Source organism: Ornithorhynchus anatinus, chromosome 13 (assembly GCF_004115215.2).
Source record: "Ornithorhynchus anatinus isolate Pmale09 chromosome 13, mOrnAna1.pri.v4, whole genome shotgun sequence".
NCBI lineage: Eukaryota > Metazoa > Chordata > Mammalia > Monotremata > Ornithorhynchidae > Ornithorhynchus > Ornithorhynchus anatinus.
Window position 1 is genome coordinate 16,320,995 of NC_041740.1, and position 19,177 is coordinate 16,340,171.

Consider the following 19,177-nt stretch of genomic DNA (forward strand, 5'->3'; position numbering starts at 1 on the left):
GGGTAAAATAAATGGGTTTCAATTAAATATTGGTTAGTGTTGAGTTCCATCCACTGGAGGAATTCTTGGTTCCTAAATGCCCACTTTATTTGGTGCTCTGGGTTTTTCAACTTTAACTAGAGGACCTAGTGCTTTAATGGAGTACTTTGATAGAAAGAAATGATTATAGGTAATTTTATTTGTTCTTCTGGACTTTTTGGGATATGATTAATGCATTCATCCTTTTTTATAATCCTTCGATGTTTGTAGCAATTCAGTGCAGTTCCACTGCAGGAAAAAAATGGGGAAGATGGATGAGCTTGTTTAGCTGATTCTAAAGGAGGAGTGATTTCTGCTTGGCTCCTTAAGCAGTTAACACCCAGCCTGCTGAACGTTTCTGTAGTTTGATTGAGTTCTTTAAGTCTTGAAATCCCTTCTACCCCATTGATTGATATGTCTCTAAGGTATATTCAAGATGTAACTATGCATTATTCTGTGCTTAGTGATTTTTGTGAGTCCAGGAAAAGGCCTAGCCCAGTGAGAAGACACATGGCCTAGTAGATAGAACATGGGCCTGGGAGTCCAAAGGACCTGGGTTCTAATCCCGGATCCGCCATTTGTCTGCTGTGTAACTTTGGGCAAGTATAAGTCATTTAACTTCTCTGTGCCTGTTACCTCATCTGTGAAATGGGGATTAAGACTGTGAGCCTCATGTGGGACATGGACTGTATCCAACCTGATTAACTTGTATCTATCGCTGCACTTAGAACAGTGTTTGGCACATAGTAAGGGCTTAACAAATACCATTTTTTAAAAGAGAGCCAATATTGGTAGGAATAGAGAAGCTTGTGACAGAAAACCAAGGTGCAATCTGTCCAGTGGTGTCCAAGTGATTTTTTTTTCTCCACTTCTGTGGCCTGCCCCTTGCCACCCCAGGCAAGTGACCTCCACTCCACACTTTGTTCTGGGCCTACAGGGTGGTTGGGGAGCGACTTTGGACTTAGCCCAAGGTAGCCCTCCTTATTTCCTTTTAAGAGGGTACCACCTTGTGATGGGCCCTTACTTCCAACACTGCCTTCCTTCAAGCTCACAACCAAGTACAGAGAGGAAGGTACTTGTTTAGGTGGGAGGTGAGTGGGCTACAGAACTGGAGTAAAAATCACTGTAAGCTTATTTCTGTTCAACAAAAGGGGGTGAGGAGCCACATGATTCTGGTGGTATTGCTCCTGAGGGACAATCCTTGTACCTTTGGAGAATCAATGCAGAGTTCAGACCCCACTGGCTGGAGATGTGCCACTTACAGTCTACTCCTAGCCCAAAGGTTTGTTATGGGACCTCTTTTCCCCTTGCCTTCTCCATTTCCAAGGCAGCAGCAGGGAAGGGACTGGGAGCAGATCCAAGAATGGAAGGGATGGAACAGAATGCCGTACCCAAGAGCAGCTGCCATACTTGACCCAACATGGTTCCGCCACTCCATCTAGCAATCAATATGTTAGAATTTCCCCTCAGGCGAGCCTTAGAGGAGAGGAATAATTCCCTGCTTTACTTCCTAATGCTAAAAGTATGTTTTTTCTATTCATCCAGTTGCTTTAGTGTAGATATTCCCATTTGCCAGAAAGGGCAATGCCAAAGGAATAAATTTCACTGCCATATAGAACAAGAAAAAAAGTGGCTTCACAAGTCCTAAAAGAATCAACCTTGAGTCAAGAACTGAATTTTAGAATTTGGTATTGACTCCTTCAGCCCAATATTTATATTAAATTATAATTTGGCATTCAAATGATAACTAGCTATTCTGAAAATATGATTTGTTATTGGCCTTCAACCTACAATTAATTTTAGGAACTCCTTTGAAAAGATGGATAGATTGCCTCTCCTGATAAGTTATGGCATTGAAACATAAAATTCAGCTAACCTTTCAAGTGTACACTTGAATTAGTTTACATTGATACTCATACTGTGTTTCATCTCTTTCCTTCCCACAGTCGTTGCGATATACGATTATACAAAGGACAAGGATGATGAGCTGTCTTTTATGGAGGGTGCAATCATTTATGTTATAAAGAAGAATGACGATGGCTGGTATGAAGGAGTCTGCAATAAAGTGACTGGCCTGTTCCCTGGGAATTATGTTGAATCAATCATGCACTATGCTGATTAAACTTCTTTTGCTTTTCCAATGGGATCTTGTATCCAATCATACCGTGATTATCTACCAGGGGCAAGTATCAAGGTTAACAGAGTTGTCTTAATATGTTTAAAAATGTGCCCATCTTTTCATTCAGGACATGCTGTTTTATTGGTATGATTGAATGTCCATTCATAAGCATCAATCTTGGGAGACAGTCGATTCACTGCTCTGTGGCAGTGTATTTCAAACGACTGTCTGCTCTTGGTTATGCTTGTGTATTTACTTCTGCATTGTTAATTTTATGACCGGCCTAAATATTCTTGGGAAGTAGGGTATAGTATTTAATGAATCATGATTCAGATTGTGCCATTATATTTTTTCAGTGCAGCATGGTAACTAACACTACGTTAGACTAACACATTAAAATCTGGGAAAAAAAAAGTTTAATGCTAGTGCTGGTCATCCTACCTTTTGTTTAGACTATTGCTCATTCTTGAACTATACTATTTGTTTAAAGCATGCATACAGTCTTATGTATTGAAATATCCTTTTTTAAAAAAAATCCAAGATGCTTCCAATTTGTCGTAATCTTCATCTGGATTACTCACACTAAAAGTCTATTGCAATGGATTGTTGCGTCTCTGAGGTCCATGTGAAACAAACAAAAAAAAATGGGTGGTCTTCTGTATGTTGTAATTTGTACCTGAGTTTTTTTAATGAGTGAATTTGCATTCTGAATTTTTTCATTCATAAATACATAAGTGAACCAAAGGTCTTGTCCCTTCCTTCATTGGTTTGCTTGGTTATGGTATCCAAAATCAGGGAAATAGTAAAATTATGCTTCTGTTGTTGTTTTTATCTTCTAGACAGTGCATTAACGAAGGACAAAAGTAGTAGTAGGCTTATCTTATCCATGACAAGATCCTGAGTAAAGTGTAGTCATATGCTGGAGTAAAATCGGAAAAACGAATTCACTTATCAGATTAGGAGAAATCTGAAGGGCAGTTCTAAGAACTAGTGAAAATTCTGTTTGGAAAGGATTTCCTAAGTAAATACAGGACCCAACTCATCAACTGTTTAATTGGCCACACTACTCCATGAATTTCAGAGATGATGTTCCCAAACACTGCAAATCAAATGTTGAGTTAGTGCCAGGAAGTGAGTTTGAACATAATTTTACAGAAACCCTTTTTTGGAGCAATAGATACCTGAAGTACCGGCAGGAAACATAAATCTGTTCCGTTTCGCTCTCACAATCCAGAGCCAAAGCCCCAAAGGAGACTAGATAGATACATATGAATTACAATGAAGACACAGCCAAACCAAAAAGATTGTGTTACCAGTAACCTATGCTCTGTGTGGTTTCTCCTTTGATAGAAGGAAGGGGTTCCGGTGAAGAAACAGAAAGAGGAGACGTTCTGTTCTTGGTTTCTACAAATATGCATTACTTAGGATGCTAAAGTGGGACCCTTGAATTTATCAAGAATTCAACTGGATTTCAAAGTGAAGTCAATTTTGCCAGCTACTGTAGACTTTGAATAGCAGGGTAATGAAAAGACTAGTGGCTTGTCCCGTAAACTGGTGACTTTAATTTTTGGTGCAGAATTAGAAATATCTTGACACTTTCACTGCTCCCTGCCCAGTGTGATTTTTTCCAATGCTTTTTAAACATTGTAAACATGATTTCAGCACCATTAGTGACCAAGTACCTTATTTGTATTTCCTTTTATCAATCAGAAATTCTTCTAAATTGTATATAACCTGTTGTCTAAATTTTATGTACAGTCTTTTATAATAAACCATTCTCCTATATACACTTTGAGTACTGTAGAGTCTAATCAAAAATTAAACTTGGCTCGGGGTTGACAATTTTCTGTCCCTCTTTCAACCTTCCATATTAACCTATGGCTGATGAGGTGAAAGCTAATCCAAATGAAAAGATTTTTACCACTGATTATTATTGTATTGTAGGTGTATGTGTTTTGGGGGAGGGGGCTAGTAACATTATAAACAGTCCCACACTTACAATCAAGAATGCTGTCAATCAGTCAAGATTTTTAGCTTTGAAATAACATAGTTGTGCCATCTTTTTAAAACTAAAAACTGCCAAGGAACCATATTGAAATTATTTTTAAAATGATTTTCGATAACCTGCACTGAAAACTAATGGAAAGGTGTGGGGGGTTTTAGGCACAGTCTGTTGAGATGCTGCCCAGAAGAATGGAACACTGCTTCTCAACACTTTCAGTCAAATGACCCTAATCTGTGACTTGGTATTTCTGAAGTGATTATCTGGTTCAAACTCTTACAGTAAACAACTTGACCCTCAATGTGTCTTAATGTTCTGAAAAATGTCCTGCATCTAGAGATGCTTAGAATTTTTTTGGTGGATAAAATATATTCATCTTGTTATATTACCTGATTTTGAAATATTTGCTTTGTACAGCAACTTCCACCCATTCAGGGTGCTTATTCAAACAAGATCAAGTATTTTAAAATATCAAAGTGCATATGCCTTTCTACATCTGTAACCCTTTTTCTTGATTAAAAAAACAAACACGTAAGTGCTTACTAGGTGCCAGGCTCTGTACTGAGCACTGGAGTAATGCAAACTAATCAGGTTGGACACAGTCCATGTCCCACATGGGGCTCACAATCTTAATTCCCATTTTACAGATGAAGTAACCGAGGCACAGAAAAGTTAAATGACTGCCCGTGGTCACACAGCAGACAAGTGGTGGAGCTGGGATTAGAACCCAGGTCCTTCTGACTTTTCTTAGCTCAATTATGAGTATGTGAACCAAATTCAGGGACTGAGGGCTTACTGAATGTTAGAATGAAAATATGTGAAGAGTAAACCAGGAGGGGTCTACCACATTCAGGTAGTGAATATCTGAAGAACTCCTGTTTTAGAATTTATAGTGTCTAGATTAAAATTCCTCACTTCCATTGTTGCATTGTTCTGTTACGACTAAAATATTTTTTTCTAATTTGTTCTGAAAATGAACCTACAGGGGTTGTGAAATATTTTCTTTGCTAGTTAAACATACGTAAGAACTACTTGGCTATGCAATAACTTTCCTAATGCAAGCAAATGTTTAATGCCGAATAAGGATGATAAAATATTTAATTTCCCTATCTGTATATCTACTTTGAGGGCAGAATAGTAAAACAATTTCTGTTTTGTATATTTTTCCACAGCTGATTTAAACTTCCCCAAAGAAATCTTGCCTTATTGCTGCCCTGAAGGTTCTGACCACTATAATAAGTGATATGGAATAATATTTCCTCCCTTTCCTAATGTTTCCTAATCCTATCAAGTGCTGGCTTGGCCCAGTTTAACTTCATTTAATTACATATATATTGCATTATGCAATTGGGCACTGGCTAGAAATTGAAGTTTATAAGAACACATACCAAGCCTTGAAGAAAACCACATCCCTTCAAAATCATCAGAATTTGAGCACCTGTGTGCTGAGCACTGTTTGAGGTCTTGGGAGCACAATAAAAGGGCAAGATATGGTCTCTACTCTTGAACTTACAATTCTAAAGGAGACAGCAAGGCTTGGGAACAAAACAGAACAAAAACAGTTGGTAATGGTAAACACAGAAAAAAATGACTAAATGAATCAATATATGTAAAGAAGCATTGGCAGATGTTCTGGATTCTGGAATGACCTGTGAGGGAGGTGGGAATTAGTTGGGCAGCCCTTCCTGGAGGAGGAGGAAGCTTTGGAATGTAGGAGGCAAGTGATTTGGCAGGTTAGGAGTTCCAAACAGGCAGCATAGATGATCACAATGGACAAGAGGCAGGATTGCTAAGAACAAGGACATAGGATTGGAATTTGATTGTCTCATGGGTTCATTCTGGATGTGATCCCATGAGTCCTGAAGGTGGGCTGGGACATATGCAGAAGAGCCCTGAATGGTAAATTGATGAGAGCCATCCTAAAATAGTTCTGTGCATGCAAGGGGCTCACATTGAGAACCACAAAAATGGAATGCGGTGTGCATGATGATCGTTTTGTGCAGGGAACACATCTGCTAATTCTGTTGTGGCCTCCCAAGTGCTTAATACAGTGCTCTTCACATAGTAAGCGTTCAGTAAATGCCATTGTTTGAGAAGAATTCTTAATGTGTTAAAGCTGGCACCGAGGTAATCAGGAAGCCTTCAGAATTTGGGAAGGGTAAGAAGAAAGCTGGGTGGGGCTGGGGGACGTGCAGGAGTCAAGGAGAATTAGGCCCTGTTGACCTACTTTTGACTAAGGTGGCGGAGCCTCCCTGGAAACGTCATGCTGTGAATCATGTACTTATTTGACAATTAATTTTTTTTTCCCCCACTGTTGAGCTACCAAGCCACAATGTTTTTCTTGCCATAATCACTGGCCCTCATCACAGATCTTTTAAGTATCATGGGCTTGCTACTAAGGTAAGTAGTAAAGTAGATGGTCATGTGAGCCTCTATAAAGAGACTACAATTTTGAATTGCCTTGAAACCAGTCAGTTTTTATAGTGGAATCACAGTGAAAGCTATTGGAGTAGATTTACTTCTGCTAAACACTACATACCAGATCAGAGTGACCCACAAAGCAGGAATTTTAGAGCTAATGGAATTCTGTTTCTCGATACAGTGAGATATCTTAAAAAAAGAAGAAAAAAACCTCCTGGGCAAAGCCAGAACATATACAAGGAAAGCAGAACAAAACCCTTGGTAAAGAATCTCAAATCTGTCAAATATTATAATTATGGTACTTGTTAAGTGCTTACTAAGTGCCAAGCCCTGTACTAAGTGCTTAGGATAGATACAAGACAATAAGAGTGGACACAGTCCCTTTCCCGGGTGGGGCTCACAATCTAAGTAGGCAGAGTTGGTAGTGAGGCACAGACAAATTAAGTGACTTGCCCGAGGTCGCACAACAGACAAGTGGTGGAGTCAGTAATAAAACCCAGGTCTTCTGATTCCTAGGCCCATGCTCTTTCCACTAGTCTACACTGCTTCCTCCTGAACAATGAAATAGTTTCACAGAGACTGTCTAGATGCCTTCTGCTGTTACTTTTTTTTAATGGCCTCAATCTAAACCATCCAGGCTTTGATTATTTTTGCTTTGACAGGATAACATTCGTCTTTTGGTGACTTGAATATATAATAGTGGAGCGTGTGTTTGCTTCCCAAGGACTCCTTTTACTCACTCCCTGAAGTTGGCGAACACAAGAGCAGGGGAAATGGGGGAAGCAGTGGAAAGAGCATGGGCCTGGGAGTCAGAGAACCTGAGTTCTAATCCTGGCTCTGCCTCATGTCTGCTGTGTGACCTTGGGTAAGTCACTTAACTTCTCTGTGTCTGTTACCTCATCTTTAAAATGGGAAATGACTGTGTCCAACCTGATTTTCTTATCTATCCCAGTGCTTATTTCAGTGCTTGGTACCTAGTAAGCCATACAAATACCTTATTTGTTTTTAAAGGGAGGAGGGGTTAGTCCCAGGTTCTGGGACTCTCAATAATGCATTCATTCATTCAATCGTATTTATTGTGTGCTTACTGTGTGCAGAGCACAGTACTAAGCACTTGGGAGAGTATAATATAACATAAACAGACACATTCCCTGCCTACAATGAGCTTACAGTCTAGAGGTGGGGCAGACACATTTAATATAAATTACATATATGTACATAAGTGCTATGGGGTTGGGATGGGGGAAGAAAAGAGGGAGCAAGTCAGAGTGATGTAGAAGGGAGTGGGAGAAGAGGAAAGGGGAGCTTATTGATAGGGAGGTAAATTTCATTCTGACTTGTTCTAACCCCTATCCATATTTACCGTAGGAACAAAACACTTGTCGTTTCATTCCATCAGCTGCCATTTCCTGTTCATGTCCTAACTTCAGAGTTCCCCTTTGCCCAGTTGTTCTGTGCCCTTTCTCTTCCCTTTTCTCTGAGCAGCAGCGCTGTCTTGTGTGGGTGAGTGTACAGCTTGTGACTCGTATGGGTATTCCCCCACAATCTTACAATGCAGTCTGACTTCAAACTGGGTCGATTCCTTTCCTCATTTACCAATGCAGAGTGCCTGAAATCTCATGTGGAGGAAACCTGAATGCTTCCTTTGAGAACTGCCTTGCCTAGACTTTACCCATAAAAATGGAGCAGTGGATTGAAGTTGTCACTCACTCAAAAACTGGTGTGGACAGTAATGGGCACCAGGAAGCATGTGTAATGCTTTATGTCATGACTATTCCAAGGCCACTGATTTTTCAACTGTCCTAGAAAGTATAAAAGGTACCATAACATGGGACAGTTTGAGCCAAAGAAATGGTTCAGATTGTGGTCAATGACAAAGAAAAACTGCTTTGGCAAGTTAAATTCATGTTAAAGTTCATAAAAATAGAACTGAACTCCTGTTCCTATTCTGGGACCAATTCCAACCTGGGAATTTATTTATGACCTTTACTTAAATTACCAGATAAACAAAGGGTGAATTCTGACCTCCCTAAACCTCTAAATGGGATCCCTATTGCTAGAATAGTGTTAGGCCTATTAAATGCAATGAACATCATGTGAGGAAATCACTCTTGGAATGTGAGTCCAGTGTGGGATAGAGACTGTGTCTGACCTGATTCTCTTGTATTTACTCTAGTACTTTGTATGGTGCTTGGCATATACTGCTTAACAAATACCACAGTTATTAAATTTATGGATCTTTATATATTTGCACACTTTGCAAAGCATAAGAGTTCCTTTTGAATAAAACCTTCCATGCCAACAAAGCTAAGAGGGAGCTAAAAATTCAGCCAGGGCATTCAGGCTTAAGAAAGCAAAAATGTTTTCTCTATTAATGCTTCAGCAATGTGGAATCCAAACCCACCTGTATTGTCACATATGCTGCATCCAGTGTAAGATCACTCCTTTGCATGCTGATGACAGTATCAAAGCAACCACACAACTCCCTGCCATTTCACTGAAGAGATTGCAGATCTGTGACGAGGAAATAAAAATCAGCCCTTAACCAGTGAGTGTTACTGACTCATACATTGGGAAATCAGACTTGACACAATACAATTCTGGGGGTGGAGGTGGATTACAAGATTAAGTAGGAATAAAACCTTTGTGTTCCCAGCTTCAGTAGGTACAGACCGGTTTGTTATTTTGATGAAACACTACATACAGCGTCTACCCTACTCTCCTGGACAATAGAAAATATTTTCTATATTAGCATTACAACTCAACACCCCTGAAATCTCTTTTGTTATCCCCAAAATCAGACTTCCAGTTCAAGGAAATATTTCACCAAAAGTCTGTCTTGGATAAATCCTAATTTAATAGGCTTGTTAACTCTGGACAGGTTTTCCTCCTGAGTAATGTGTGGGAGGACTGGCCAGAATTGGAGTAAAAATGGAAGTTTTTTGCATTAAATCATCTCAATTTTTTTTTAAATAATCAAGCTTGTTTTAGAGAACAGCAGAATGGAAAATACGGATCTGGCAACTTTTTTTTTTTTGCTTATTAAAGTCGACTATCAGCTTGCTACTGCTTCATTAAAAATGCAGGACAGAACTACATTCCTGGTATTGTTTACCATTGGCGATTCCCACATGTAAACGGGGCCGTGGTGACGAAACATCTGACTGGGAAATGCAGAACCAGAAACTAAATGCCATGAGTGGCACTACAAAACAATAATCCGCCTCAAAATTCTCAACCTGCAAAAAATCTTAAAGCTGTTAATCGTTATTCCACTTGCATAAATAATAACCTGTGTGGAGAAAACTGCCAGATTTACAACTGCTTGGGTTGCTCCTCTCCCTCCTCTTCCTGCTTCTCCTTCCCTCCTTTTCTTTCCTCTTCTGTTGCTTCCTCCTCTCTACACCTTTTTCCTCCCCTCCTTCTACCTTCAACCTAGAGAAGCAGCATGGCTTAATGGGTAGAGCACGGGCCTGGGAGTCAGAAGGTCATGGGATCGAATTCCGACTCTGTGGTGACCTTGGCCAAGACATTTCAATTCTCTGTGCTTCAGTTCCCTCATCTGCAAAATGGGGATTAAGACTGGGAGGACTGTGTCCAACCCGATTATCTTGTATCTACCCCATCGCTTAGAACAGTGCCTGGCACATAGTAAGTGCCTTGTAGATTGTGAACCCCTTGTTGGGTAAGGATTGTCTCTGTTGCTGAATTGTACTTTCCAAGCGCTTAGTACAGTGCTCTACACAGTAAGCGCTCAATAAATACGATTGAATGAACATAGTAAGTGCTTAACAAATGTAATTATTATTATTCACCTCTCCGCCTCTCCTCTCCCCTTCCTTCATCTCCCCGCCTCTCCCTTTTCCTTCCTCTTTCCGCATTCCCCTCTTTCCTCTGTTCCTTCCTCTTCCCACTTCTTCCCTCATGACCTTATGAAGCAGCGTGGCCCAGGGAAAGAGCCCGGGCTTGGGAGTCAGAGGCCGTGGGTTCTAATTCCGCCTCCGCCACTTGTCAGGTATGTGACCTTGGGCAAATCACTTACCTTCTCTGTGGCTCAGTTCCCTCATCTGTAAAATGGGGAGGAAGCCTGTGAGCCCCACGTGGCACAACCTGGGTTACCTTGTATTTCCCCCAGCGCTTAGAACACTGCTTGGCACATAGTAAGTGCTTTAGAAATACCATCATTATTATTATCTTTTTATCTCCCGCCTCCTCCCCTCCCTTCCTCTTTCCGTCTCTCCCCTCCCTCCTTTGCTCTCTCCTGCCCCCTCCCCTCTTCTCCTCACAATCTCCCCGCCTCTCACCTCCTTCCTCACCCGTCCTTCTCTCTGCCCGCTCCCCTTTCCTCCCCTTCCTTAATCTTTCCTCCTCGTCCGTCAATCTTCTCTCCTCCTCCCTCCTTTCCCTTCTCTTCCCCTCCCCGTTGGAGGGGGTCCGAACGGCCTCCAGGCTTGAGGGACTCAGAAAAGCAAGGCCCGGAAACCCACCTAAGGAAAAGGTCAGTGTGGCACGTTAACACATTACTGTTTCCTCCCCGCCGCCCGCAGGATAATACAAAACGGGAATTTGGAAACGACTGGCAAAAGCCCCAGGGTGTTTCCTCTCCATTACTTGTTTTCCTCGCTTTATGTCTTTAATTTGGTTGAAGATACAGTGATGAAGAAGGGGAAGGATTAAAAAAAAGTCCACCACACCAAAGTCTTGTTGGTTGGACTGAACACTTGTGGCAAGGCCCAAAACAACCCCTCCCCCCCCCAACCCGTGACAGGATTTATTCATTCAAGCAGTAAGAATGGCCTCTAGTTTCGAGCAAAAGGGAGACGACAGATAGAGTCACTGCTTCGCTCATTTTGCTGGGCCTTAACTTCCTTATGAGGAAATCCTAAAAAAAAAAAAAAAAGCCCCTCATTTCACTCTGAAAAATAACTGTGACCTCCCTCTCCCCAAGCACGGTGTGTGGGGTTAACTGGACTGTGTTTAAGCCATCACCTCTAGTTAGGAAATTGGATTCTTGCTCTGGTTCTGTCATTAACTGTGTGTCGTAGGGCAAAACAACTTTAAGTCTCTTTGCCCCCTTATCTCAATGTGGTAATTGGGAATAATCACATTTGTCCCATCCCACCCCAGCGCCCCGCCCCGGGATCTTGGGAAGAGAAAGGGAGAGATCATTTGTGTAATAGGTTTGAGGGTTTTAAAGGAAAGGCGATAAACCAAACGCTTTGGTTTAAATCCCTGCTCTGCCACTTGCCTACTGGGTGACCTCAGGCAAGTCACTTAATTTCTCTGTAACTCAGTTTGCTCATCTGTAAAATGGGAATTAAATACCTGTTCTCCTCCCTTAGACTGTGTTCCCCGTGAGGGATACAGATTGTGTCCAACTTGATTATCTTGTATCTACCTCAGCACTTAGTACAGTGCTGAGGATTAAAGTGTGTGAGCCCCACGTGGGACAACCTGATTACTTTATATCTCCCCCAGCGCTTAGAACAGTGGTCGGCACCTAGTAAGCGCTTAACAAATACCAAAATTATTATTATTACAGTGCTTGGCCCAGAAGTACTTACCATTTTGGTTTCAATAATAGTGTCATCCAGTGTCATTAGCATTACCCATTCTTGATTGTATGTAAAGTTTTTTGTATATCTTTTTTCTGGCAGAACGTAAATCCTGATGAATAACGTTTTGGTCCTTTATTCTTTTTTTCCTGTTTGTCTCCAAGATTAATGTATTTGAATTCACGTGAAAAGTCCATTGACTGCCATGTTCACTGTTTCAACGCTCCCTCTAGTGGTTATCAAGGAGTACTCGACTCCAACAGAATTGACCCATTTAAAATGTACTCAATTAAGGGAATTGAAAGGGATCTCTAATTAGATGGATCAGTCTTTTCTTTTAGATTTCAAATGTTTGCTGCTATTTCATCCAATCTCTTTTTGAATCTCAGCTTGTAAATACTGGTTAGTAGAACAGTGCTTGGCACATAGTAAGCACTTAACAAATACCATCATCATTATTATAAGAAATGGGCACAGCTGGTTTAATGGATGCCAGCATTGGACCTGGCTGAAGGAGAGTCTGTACGGATCACCACAGCATCCATCCATCCAGCAATCAGAGTCAATCAGTGATATCTTTTGAGCACTTAATGCTCAGTGTGTGCAGGGCTGATCATATCTAATGACCACCCACATATTCTCTTCCAGCCCTTAGTATGGCATTCTGCACACAGTAAACAATATATGCTATTTGTAAAGCGCGGCTCAGTGGAAAGAGTACGGGCTTGGGAGTCATAGGTCATGGGTTCGAATCCCGGCTCTGCCACTTGTCAGCTGGGTGACTGTGGGAAAGTCACTTAACTTCTCTGTCCCTCAGTGACCTCATCTGTAAAATGGGGATTAAGACTGTGAGCCTCATGTGGGACAACCTGATTACCCTGTATCTACCCCAGCGCTTAGAACAGTGCTCTGCACATAGTGAGTGCTTAAATACCAACGTTATTATTACTGAGCCCTTGCGATAGTACAATAGAGTCAGGAGATACCATCCCTGCCTTCCAAAATCTTAAAATAAATTACAGACAGAGGCATTTTCCCTGGTCTTAACCTTTAACTGTTGGGACCTCACAGACTTTGTTTATGATCTGAATTGGGATTCAGAGAATCAGATTATCAATTCATGCCCATTTGTTTATAAGTATCTATTTGGCCTGCAGCCCCATTCCACAACGTAAACAGTGTAAACACTACGTCATGGACATATCCTCTTTTCCCTTCTTCTTATCTCTAATTTATTTTAATATCTGTCTCCTCGACTAGATTGTAAATTCTTTAAGGGCAAGTACTTAGTATAATCCTCACCACAGAGTGGGCACTCAGAAAATAGGATTGACTGATGTAACAGGTAACAAGTATTCTTTATTGTGCCAATGTTTGCCACCTCCATGGTATCCATCACTCTTTCCCAATCTGCCTCTTGTTATCCAAATATTCCTGAAGTCTCTTCTCAAGAATAGCCATCTGTCCTAATGGTAGCATCTAGACTGGTCCACTGATATTATCCCCCAACAAACTTTACCATAATTTTTGATATTGTGCTCCACTGGATCTCTAAAGAATTAATTCCCCCTTCTCTGCTTCTGATTATGCCCCATTTTGGTTTACTGTGCACCATACTTAGGTGTCCTTATTGTCCATTGTACTGCCCAGCAAATTTGTGATGTTATGAGCATTTGCCTCAGTGCTCGTGAGCTATCAACCACTGGATGTTGAATAGGTAGTTTGTAGTTTGATGCTGATATAGTTTGTAGTTTGACCTTAAAGGAGCCATTAGTGGTGAAGGATTTCTCACTCCCTGAGTATCAGCATCAAAGTGTGGCTTCTGGAGAAGTCTCACTTGATGACTCCCCAACCATCCATTGGCATGGGTTATCCCCAATCCCCCAAAAACTAGCTCTATCCCCTCCTTCCACTGTAACATTTTCTCTAGATTGTAAGCTCCTTTTGGGAAGGGAATGTGTCTGTTTATTGTTATATTGTACTCTCCCAAATTCTTGGTACCATGCTGTACACACAGAAAACACTCAATAAATACAATTTAATACAATGAATGAATGAAAGATGGAGAGTTTGCAGGAAAAATATATGAGCTTCAATGCCTGCATCAGGGAAGGGAATGCACTTGCAGTCTTAAAGGAAGGACAAGAAGCAAAAACTCAGTGTCATTCTTTGTCTCCATCTCTCCTGTAAACTGGAGGGGAAGTTGAAGTTCTGAGGCTTTCGAGCTCAGCCATTCATTTCACTACAGTTATTGAAAAGGATAATATCAATAATTATGGTATTTAAGCATTTACTATATCCCAAGCATGGTTCTAAGCTCTGGGGTAAATTCAAGGTAATCAGGTTGTCCCACATGGAGCTCACAGTCTTAATCCCCATTTTACAGATGAGGTAACTGCAGAACAGATAAATTAAGTGACTTGCCCCAGGTCACACAGCAGACGTGCAGAGTCAGGATTTGAACCCATGTCCTCTGATTCCCAAGCTTGTGCTCTTGCCACTAGGCCATGCTGTGTGGGGCAGTGGAAAGAGCACGGGCTTGGGAGTCAGAGGTCATGGGTTTGAATCCTGGCTCCGCCTCTCATCAGCTGTGTGACTGTGGGCAAGTCACTTCACTTCTCTGTGCCGCAGTTACCTCATCTGTAAAATGGGGATTAAGACTGTGAGCCTCATGTGGGACAACCTGATTACCCTGCATCTACTCCAGTGCTTAGAACAGTGCTGTGCACATAGTAAGCGCTTAAATACCAGCATTATTATTATTCTCATGATAATTATGGTTTTTGTTAATTGCTATGTGGTAGGCACTATACTGAGAACTGGGGTAGATACAAGCGTATCAGGTTGGACACAGGCCCTGTCCCATGTGGGGCTCACAGTCTCAATCCCCATTTTACAGATGAGATAATTGAAGCCCGGAGAAGTGAAGTGACTTGCCCAAGGTCACACAGCAAGTAAGTGGCAGAGGTGGAATTAAAACCCATGACCTACTGATTCCCAGGCCTATGCTCTCTCCACTACACCATGCTGCTTCTCTAATCAAATACCACCAAAGTTCTTAGTTTCAATTCAACAGAACAGACTGATTTCTAAAAGGAATAATCTCCAGTGAAAAAAAAGACAGCAATTAGCTTGGTATCACCAGACTCAAAATGTAATTTCCTTAAACTACTCAAATTATTACAAAGTTTTGTACTTGATTTTGGAAACCTGTCATGGCCTGTGTGAGAGTAGGTATGAGGGTCAATGTCTCCATGTAGATCAGGGAGAAAAATGAACAGTGATAGTTTCATTTTGAATGGGGAGGGAATTTGTCACCAGGCTCTTATGAATTTGCAATGAACACTATATTCCAATTCTTTGAACATTGTTTCGTAGGGGAATTAGATAGTATTTAAAGCATTTGATGTGAGGCAGAGTGTTTGTTAGCTAGAGCATGCATTCTGTTTTGCAACTGTTAATATCAGACTTGGAATCATAAAGTATGTATGTGGGGGTCGGGGGCTGTCTCTTTTCACTCTTTCTGATCGTCTATCTCTGTTTCCCTCCTATCTTAAACCATTTCCCAAATCACGGAAGCCCATCAACACTATGAAAAATTGATATATTCTTACCAATTTCATTTTCTTTCGATCTAGTCAATAACTGTGTCAAACGTTAATCACTTAACGAATACAGTAATTCATCAGTAATTTGTGGCTTTCTAGAAGTTTGGTCCATGCACCAGTGTAGAATAAATCTATGGCTTTTACTGAGTGTGCTTAGTTTGTGCAGAACACTGAACTAAGCACTTGGAAGAGTACAGTACAACAGAGTTGGTAGCCACATTCCCTGCTCATGTGGCCCATGCATGGGAATAAGTTTGTTTGGCATGCCTGGACTAAACAGTTTAGTCTCTCTACTCTCCTGAATTACTTCTCCATTCGAGCAGGATTGTCCCCGAATCATTCCTAGCATAAGAAGATTTATTTTTTGCAGGAGATTCTCTGTTAATTGGCAACTGCTAAAATGAGTTGAGTTAAAACCTCCCAACAAAAGCATCCCTGAGAAAAAGCATTATAGAGCCACATGCCACAATGCGAATTGGATCGTGGATAATGATTTCCTAGCCCATGAATGTGCGAGAAAAGTTTCTCTTCAAAAGTGCAGAAATTGAAGCAATTATCTGCATAACAGACACAATTTTCCATTCTGATTCGTTTGTGGAAATCCTGCCCTATAATGACTTTGAACAGGAAGTTCTCTGCAGCGTTTAACCTAATGTTTATGATCATTATTTAATGGATATGACTCAGAATGTGGGAAAGGCTGATCAAGGAACAAAACTGAAATCACAGCCAATATAATTGGGAAACATGGAAAAAAAAAAAACCTTTGACTCTACAGCAATTTGAACTTGTCTGCTCTCTGAATATCTAAAATCTACCCTGCCCTCTATCCAAACTGATACAATGCTGATCCAAGGACTTATCATATCCCTCCCTTGACGATTACGTCAGCCTCCTCGCTGATCTCCCTGCCTCCTGTCTCACCCCACTGCAGTCCTTACTTCATTCAGCTGCCCAGATCATTAACCCTAATAAATGTTCAGTTTCTCCCCACATTCTTCAAGAACCTCCATTGGTTGCTCATCCACCACATCAAACAGAAACTCCTTACCATCAGCTCTGAGGCACTCAATCAACTTGATCCCCTCTACCTTATCTTTCTGATTTCCTCCTACAACCCAGCTTGCACCCTTGGCTCCTGTAATGCCAACCTACTTCAGCACCTCAATCTCATCTATCTTGCTGCTGACTTTTCTCCCACATCCTGCCTCTGACCTAGAACTTCCTCCTCCTCTTTCAAACATAACAAACCACCACTCTTAAAGCCTTATTAAAATCACATCTCCAGGAGGCCTTTTGCTACAAAGTCCTCATTTCCTCTATGTGCCCTCCCCTCTCCATTCCCTATGCACTTTGAACACTTGGATATTCACTCCACTCTCACCCCCACAGCAATTATATACATATCCATAATTTATTTTAATGTCTGTCTCCCCTTCTAGGCTGTAAGCTCCTTGTGGACAGGGAAATCTACTGCCACTATCCTGGCAGAGGAATGTTCCTCCTTTCAGTGTACACTAAAGTTACTGTGCTGTTCAGAAGACAAAATCCTACCTGACCTCAAACTTCACAGTTTGTCCTTTTCCCCTTGAAACTTCAGGGGGGGCATAAGGCATAGCTTAGTATAAAAAGTACAGGTCTAAGGGAGCAGAGGATCTGGTTTCTAACTTGAGCTTTGCCAGCTGTCTCTTATGTGACCTTAGGCAAGTCACTGAACTTCTCAGTGCATCTCTTTCCTTATCTCTAAAATACCTGTTCATCCTCCTTCTTGGATTGTGGATCTTCCAGTTTTTTATTTGCTAGTCATTCTGTAGAGATGGGTAGTGGGTGAATTTTGTGTGGATTAGCTGAGGTTTAGAGCCAAACTTAAAGCCACACTCCTGACCTTTTTTCCGTGGAGTTTAAAGAGCAACCAATTTGTTATGTTCGGGGCCCTGGGTGTGGGAAGGGTACCCTCCTTTCACAATTTGGGAAAATCTGTCATGGGACAGTCTTTCAATCCCAAAGAATTTGTGAAGGGTTTTTAAAATATATATATGTACTTATATATAATTTATACATTTAAACATATACACACACACACACACATATACACAATGGTATTGGTATTAACCATTGTATTAACAATGGTATTTGTTAAATGCTTACTATGTGCCAACCACTGTACCAAGTGCTGGGGCAAATACAAGATAATCAGGTTGGACACAACCCCAGTCCCACGCAAGGTCCACAGTCCAAGTAAGAGGGAGAAAAGGTATTTTACCTTGATTTTACAGATAAGGAAACAGAGGCACTGAGATGTTGTGACTTGCCTGAGGTCACATAAGAGACAAGTGGCAAAGCTCAAGTTAGAACCCAGATCCCTTGCTTTCTTGGGCCTGTGCTCTTGACACTGGCCAGGCTGTATGCCCCACCCTGAAGTTTCAAAGGGAAAAGGGACAAATTGTGAAGTTTAAGGACAGGTAGGAAAGGCAAAGAGCCAGAATTCAGATTTCTTGAGTGGTACACCTTACCTAATTATGAATCTCAAATTTTCAATGGAAATATTACTGAGGGGACTAATTATGAATAACAGACCACATAGCAAAGCCCCCAGCATGTACTCCTCCCAGTGATTCGAAGGAAAGTTGTTATTTGGTGAGTCTAAAGTGTTTGTGTTTGATAGGCACAAACATGAGCCACAGTCCTTCCTAAGAAACCATTTCAAAACAGATCCCAAGTTTGCTAGGCCTACATAATAGACTCCTCAAAGGAAATGGATTGTTATTAGGTTAGGTGTGTCCATGTCAAACAACACTGACATTTAAAATACAATTTACTTCACATCAATGGTTGCATCAAACCAAAAGCACATAAATTTTGCTTCAAGTCCTGGGGCTGCCAAATTCAAAAGCCCATGTCAAATCCTGGGATGAAGCTGTTTACTGCTTCTCCTTACTGATCATTGTCTGTACTTGATAGTCCTTAACTACTGCTTGCTACCTTTAAAGACATTTTTGAGAAATGACTCAGCTTGTGACTCCATTGGTGAGAACAATTTTCATTTTTGTTTTAAAGATAATTCAGGGATGGATCATTTGGGCAATATTTTTTAATCTTCTTTGAAGCTCAAAATTGAGTTTGTGCAGGGACATCAGTCAGTCAGACATTCATATTTATTGAGGGTTTACTGTGTGTAGAGCACTGTACTAAGCGGTTGGGTGATGTCATATTGATGTCTGTCTTTACCTCTAGACTGTAAGCTTCTTGTGGGCAGGGAACGTCTTCCAATTCTTTTGTACTGTACTCTTTCAAGCACTTAGTATACTACTCTTCATACAGTAAGCATCCAAAAAATACCTTGGATTGATTAACTGACAGATTTCTAAATTTCTAAGGAAATTTTCTCATTTAGGCCACCTGACATCATTGCAGGCTAAAGGCCTATATTTGGTTTCACTTTTTCCAGCTGAGA

General features: G+C 41.0%; 2 protein-coding genes across 10 annotated transcripts in view; both read left to right on the forward strand.

Annotated features, from left to right (window-relative positions):
• Positions 1-3,926, forward strand: part of ABI1 (abl interactor 1) — a 90,339-nt gene extending 86,413 nt beyond the window's left edge. For all 9 annotated transcript variants that reach the window (XM_007667766.3, XM_001506809.5, XM_029077443.2 and 6 more), the window contains one exon: positions 1,965-3,926. In XM_007667766.3, coding sequence (XP_007665956.1) covers positions 1,965-2,140 — 176 coding nt within the window. In that variant the 3' untranslated portion in view covers positions 2,141-3,926. The remainder of the gene's footprint in view (positions 1-1,964) is intronic.
• Positions 3,927-10,921: 6,995 nt separating this feature from the next.
• The window catches only part of LOC100681194 (protein adenylyltransferase SelO), a 78,517-nt gene continuing 70,261 nt past the window's right edge, over positions 10,922-19,177 (forward strand). The window contains exon 1 of the mRNA XM_029077547.2: positions 10,922-11,058. The gene's annotated coding sequence lies outside the window, so the exon portion shown is untranslated. The remainder of the gene's footprint in view (positions 11,059-19,177) is intronic.